The 6000-nt window shown below is 39.5% G+C and overlaps 1 protein-coding gene across 3 annotated transcripts in view; it reads right to left on the bottom strand.

Annotated features, from left to right (window-relative positions):
• Positions 1 to 1570: 1570 nt before the first annotated feature.
• The window catches only part of LOC306841331 (pyruvate carboxylase, mitochondrial-like), a 259771-nt gene continuing 255341 nt past the window's right edge, over positions 1571 to 6000 (bottom strand). For all 3 annotated transcript variants that reach the window (XM_079371153.1, XM_079371154.1, XM_079371155.1), the window contains exons 26-27: positions 5334 to 5435; positions 1571 to 4760 (exon numbers count right to left, since the gene is read on the bottom strand). In XM_079371153.1, coding sequence (XP_079227279.1) covers positions 4611 to 4760; positions 5334 to 5435 — 252 coding nt within the window. In that variant the 3' untranslated portion in view covers positions 1571 to 4610. The remainder of the gene's footprint in view (positions 4761 to 5333; positions 5436 to 6000) is intronic.

The raw sequence follows: 6000 nt of genomic DNA, 5'->3' as shown, positions 1-6000 counted from the left end.
CCAATAATGCCATCATTATTACGGCGTACATTTTCAGCTGAGACACAAATGGTTGTTTGACCACATGATACCACCAGGGGCCTCATTAAGACAGAACTCAGACTCTTCTGTTGTTCTAACAGTGTGTTAAATGCACACCAATCATTGACAGTCTGCTTCCTGCACACAGCGTCACAGCATGCGAGAGCCACAGGAAGCCTTTTATAGATGTGAACACCGAGGGAATACTTCACTTGACTTTTATTTGCGAAAAACGCAGCTCTTATGCGTGAGCAATACAAAAAGAAAACTCTGCAAAGAATCCATATGAATTTGTTCTGTTAGGGTACTTGGAAATGTTTATCTATGTCATGACAGGGAGCAGTGGGACATTTTGTTGTCTTCCTGTGGAAAGTTTAGCATTCAGTATTCAAATCACATACACTGAAGAATCGTCAGGTGGGGAACGTCCTTGATAGCTTCAGCCAGAAAGCAATCTTTTCGTAAAATTCAGGTTTTCAATCCAGCATACAATCAATCAATCAATCCTTTATTTCATCTCGCAAAGGGAGAAATTACTGTTACATGAATAGAATTATCTGTTGGGGACAGTTTTCTTTACTGGGATACCGACAAACCATTCGAGGTCTACCGCTTCTCTATTCACATATTCAAATGTAAATGATGTTGTGCTTAATCTAAGCTGCCACTGAAGTCACCAAACAAGTAGGTCATAACATCCACCGTGCTACACGTTTGCCTCTGTGATTTCATCTGATGACAATTACGCATCAAGCTTTTCTTTCATCTTGGCACCCCATCAACATTGCCTCCCCCCGGACACTTGGATTCAACCCAGTTTAAAAAATGTTGACAAACCGAAACCAGGCGTGGTTCAGCGCTGCTTCCCTTAATCCATACATGAGCCTGAGAATGTCAACACGCGCCCTGCTGCCTGCTAAATCAATCCACCAACCCATCAAACAGCTAACAGTTGAAGGGGCGGCTGATCAATAATGCCAGTAGAGCGTGAGGCTTGATTGATTTAGTTTGGTTAATCAGTACTTAATCAGATCTTTAGAGCTGGTGTGAAGACAGGGAGGTGTCAGGATAGATCCACATCCAGCCACACAGGAATTAACTCGTTTGGGAAAGCACTGAACAAAGACATTTCTCCCACAAATACAGATAGAAACTGAATTCTGATGTGTCCAAATGGTGACTTGAGATAACAAAATAAGCCGGCTGTGTAGCTCCAGCAATCCAGCACACTCACATCACATTGTGGTAATGTGTTATGTACTGTTTTGACTTGGGGATCAGTCTCTGCATTTCAGCATTTATTGTTGAAACTGGTCAGAAAAAAAACATTCTCAAGTTGTGATTTAATAGGCTTGTAAGACAGTACGTACTTTATATTTCTCTGTGGCCAGCACTGATCTGATCAGCCTTCATCGTGAGACCTTGACAAGCAGGATCACGATAGCTTGCGAGAACAATGATAAGATCACTTTAGCTGGCCTTTGTCCCTCCTGTGGTGGGCTCATCTCTTCCTCGCGCTGAATATGAACTCACACAGACACATTGCAGGTTGACTTCGAGTTAACTTTATTTGTAAGCACAGATAGCACAAGAACAATAATCGCTTTATTAGATACTATTTGTTTCCCTTTTTGTGCGCTGAAGCTTCCGATCTCTTCTAGTACTAAAGCTTGATTACATGTAAACTATTGTAGTAAATCAAAGTGATTAACATGGAAATGTTAATTTAGATAAAGGGATGTTTCAGATGGCGAAGCTGTAGGCGATCAAAGAAAACAAGCAGTATGGTTTGTTTAGTAAAAAACACAAAATGATATGCAGGAGAAAGAAAATTGAAAATGTCACAGACTCTGTTTTCATCCTCTGTGAGACCGTTCGCTTGATCGCATGAGCTGCAGAAGGTCAACGTCATATATTCTGAAACAAGTAACAGTTTTCAGCTGGGTTTTTCTTTTGTCCAATTTATTTTTCCACGAGACACTGAACAGTTGTGCATATTCATAACTGTCTTTTTTGGGAATCACGGCTGGCTCAGACAAAGATAAACACTGCATCACACTTTACATTATTGCATGATTTTGATGCCGTCATGTGCAAAGTTACACTTAAGGAGAAGGGAGAGGGAAACATGAATAAGTGGATAGATGTCTGAGGCAGGAGAAAGCTGATAAACCACACAAGGAGGTAACTTTACATTATTGTGCAACAGTTTGTCAAATATTGTCATTCATTTCCATCACCGTCAACAGATTTTAGACAGAAAGATAAAGCATGGGGGTACACTGAGGCATGGCAGTGGGTGAAAAATCAGTGGTCCAGTTAACAAGGTGATCACTGCCCAGTACTGGCGCATAGTTTAAAAGGTAATGGCGCAAAAATGCAGGAAAAAAAATCCAGTCAAGTAAAAATCGATATGTCAGTTTTGTGCTTGTAACGATGCAGTGCTGAGGATGCACACACGTTTTGTAAGCTGTTGTAACGTTCTGGCTCACTGTCCACCACTGCATGCTTCACTGTAGTACAGACTGGAACAGAAATGTGATCTCACTTTTTTTCTGTTGTGTACTTTCACTTGTCAGGGTGCTTAACATTCAAACACTGAATTCTTTACAGATCATTTAAAGGCTGGCTGCTGTTCCAAACTGAGTTCAAACTAAGTTCGTAAGAGTTTCATTCAGTATTTACTGCATCGTCTGACAGCTGAGTAAGCGTTTTATTGTTTTAAGAAGTTGCCATGGAGATGTAGCCACACCAATGTGCTTGTTGTCCTTTGGGCGGCGCTCAAAGGCTGGGAGTGTTAGTGTGAATATTTTGCATCAGTGCGAGTGTGTTTATGAATATGTAATTTCTTTTAAAAGATGTTTTCAGCCCCGGCGGTGCAACATTATGGTAGCTGGTTAACGTTCTCTTAAAATTTACTTGCATACACACTTACAGACATTTAGGCCCATTAATGGAAACACACGCATTAGAAATATAAAGTCGAACGCTGCTTACTGGGAGTCTCCAGCGTCTCTTATTAGCCCGGCTAATTTCACATCATTTGACAGAGAATTAATACATAAATTAATCAGCACAGCCTCAGAAAATAACACCACATGCTTCCATTACACCACCATGTAATCCCATTTACACCTACCACTGAAATCCCTATGCAGACGGAAGACCATTCAGCCTAATCTGTGGTTGGTGCTTGAAAGACAGAGTGGAACCACGACTCTGACAACTTTTCTCACACCATTTAAAAAGTGACACTAAAAAGGCTTTTACACCTTTTTAAATGATACAACAGATAGAGCAGGCCCTACAGCGAGCTTTGGATTAAGTCGTTTAAATCAGCTGTAAGAAGTACTTTGTAAAAAAAATCACGTCTTTAATCCCATTTGGGTGTTTCCAACATGGCCGACAGCTTCATTTCAACAATGACACTACAATGTGCTTAAGCCTTTGGATTTTGAAGGCAGGTGTTAATGGGAAAAAATTTAAACACCAGAACAGATCTTTCAAACAAACAACTTCTCTAATTACTGATACAGTAACAGAACATTGCTCACTTTGGTGCAAACTGGGCTTTAGTGGGGAGGTAAACTTGAGTCCCAATCAACCCCAAATGGTGCTGCTTGCTTTGTTGTGCTACTCTTGTTGGGAAATATTTACGTCAGAACAAATACAGGTTTGGATATATATTGACTTATTTTTTTTTACAATCCTGAGGATTTTACTGGACAGCTTTTTTATTTTTGCAATTATTCTACAATAACAAATTGAGTCTCAATGCAACCAGTACGTCCATATTGTGAGAATGCACTGTGACTGATGTCGGAGAGGGAGTATGTATTGCTAAGGTGAGAATCCCCCCCCCAAAAATAAAATAAAAATAGGTTCACGAATGAAATAAAAAAAAAAAAAAAAAGAATGAAAGTTTTTGGTAAAACATTCTCAAATCTAATCTTCTCTGCCTGACCTTGTTGATTACAAAGACATTAAGTAGTCATCAATAGAAGTTGAATATATTAGGCAACATCGACAGCATAGAAAAGGAAATTGTGGCATTGAAGTGCAAGTGAATGTTAGAACCCTGTTAGTGTTTTTAATGCTTAGCTCTTTTTCTAGTACATCACATTTAAGACTAGCTAGTTGTTAGCGGAATGAACCACAATCCCAATCTCTAACATCTTTCTGAATCTCTTCCAAAGCAGGACAGGACATTTAAAGTTAAACAGAGATATATTATTCTTTGACCTAATCACCACAACTAGACAATACATTTGTTCATGGAAGATTGAACTCAAGTATCATTAGTAGTACAATCCAATAATGAATTTCTATCAAATTCATATTTCATTAAGGATTTTTATTTTCTGTTCTTTATACCCACCCCCCTCTTCATGTTCTGTCCCCAGTGTAATCACACACTTTTACTACAAATTGGAGCAACATTTAACCACAGTATTGCCACAGCTGAAATGTGCCTTTAATAAAAAGGATTCCTGGTTTTAAATCTCCTGTGCCTCCACCTCAACACGTCCAGAATCAGATTGTCACTACTACTCCTTATTACCCTCCATCCCTTCCTCCGCCCTCTCAATCTACTCCTCGATTTCCAGGATCAGGTCGTCTCCCTCCAGGGAGGAATCGGTTGTCACATGGATCGCCTTAACGGTTCCCGACAGAGGAGAGTTGACCACAGTCTCCATCTTCATGGCCGAGAGGACACACAGCGGCTGACCCTTCTCCACCTGTCATGATTATGAATACAGGGGCATGGAGCATTGAAACAGGAGTCAAGTGTACAGATCACTGCACAAGCACTAACTCAAAGGTTAACAACAAAAAATGTCTCAAAGTATCAAACAAACAACGGTTTTCTGGATCAGCTTTAGAAACAACAAATGTAAGCAAGGTCTTTAAATGTCATCAGAGAAATGTACACAGCCAAAAACATGCTGAGAGAATGGGTGTTTCAAGTTAAAGGGACAGTTTCACCGAATCATGTTTCTGTATGAAAACACAGTCCTAAAACTGTCTTTGTTATTGGAAGTATGACAAAGATGGGTAAGAATTTCAAACCACGACTTCAGATTTGAGGTCAGTATTACTTCTCTAAATAAAAACCCCTCAATGTAGAAAAAAACATAACATAATGATTGAGACAGAATAAATAAATAAATAACAAATAAATAATAAATTGAGACAGTATACAAAACCTAGCATGACACTACTGCGACAGTGCAGTAGAGAATATATACTTGAATGACTGTGAACTGACCCTGGCTCATTAGACAAGAAAAAAAGGCAAACAATGAACACACCTTGGATCCAACTTCAACTTTGACCTCCAGGACTTTTCCAGGCATGGGTGCTCCCACCTGACCCTTGATAGACTTCTGTGCCTTGGGATGGAATTTCATTTCCTGGTGGGAGGTACAAACAGATTTCCGTAAACTTTTCATCTGTCCAGATGTTCATCATCCATTCAAATCTTGGAACCACACACACACACACACACACACACACACACACACACACACACACACACACACACACACACACACACACACACACACACACACACACACACACACACACACACACACACACACACACACACACACACACACACACACACACACACACACACACACACACTTTATTCATCTATTCATGTTTGTTTCCTTTCTTTAAATCATCTGACTTAAACTCCATGACTGTCTGACGTGTATATGGAGTATATGCACGTATATATACATGGATGTATGTATACACACATACATACCCCTTTATAAAAAAACACATACATACCCCTTAATAAATCACATGCATACCCCTTTTGTAAAAAACACATACATAGCCCTTTATAAAAACACATACATACCCCTTTAAGAAAAACATACATACCCCTTTTGTCAAAAAGCATGCATACATACATACCTACCTACCACTTTTGTAAAAAAAACAACACATACATACCCCTTTTGT

This window comes from Symphodus melops, assembly GCF_947650265.1.
Source record: "Symphodus melops genome assembly, chromosome: 20".
Classification (NCBI taxonomy): domain Eukaryota; kingdom Metazoa; phylum Chordata; class Actinopteri; order Labriformes; family Labridae; genus Symphodus; species Symphodus melops.
The sequence above is the reverse complement of the archived record's forward strand: the minus strand, read 5'-3'. Positions and strand labels throughout refer to the sequence as shown.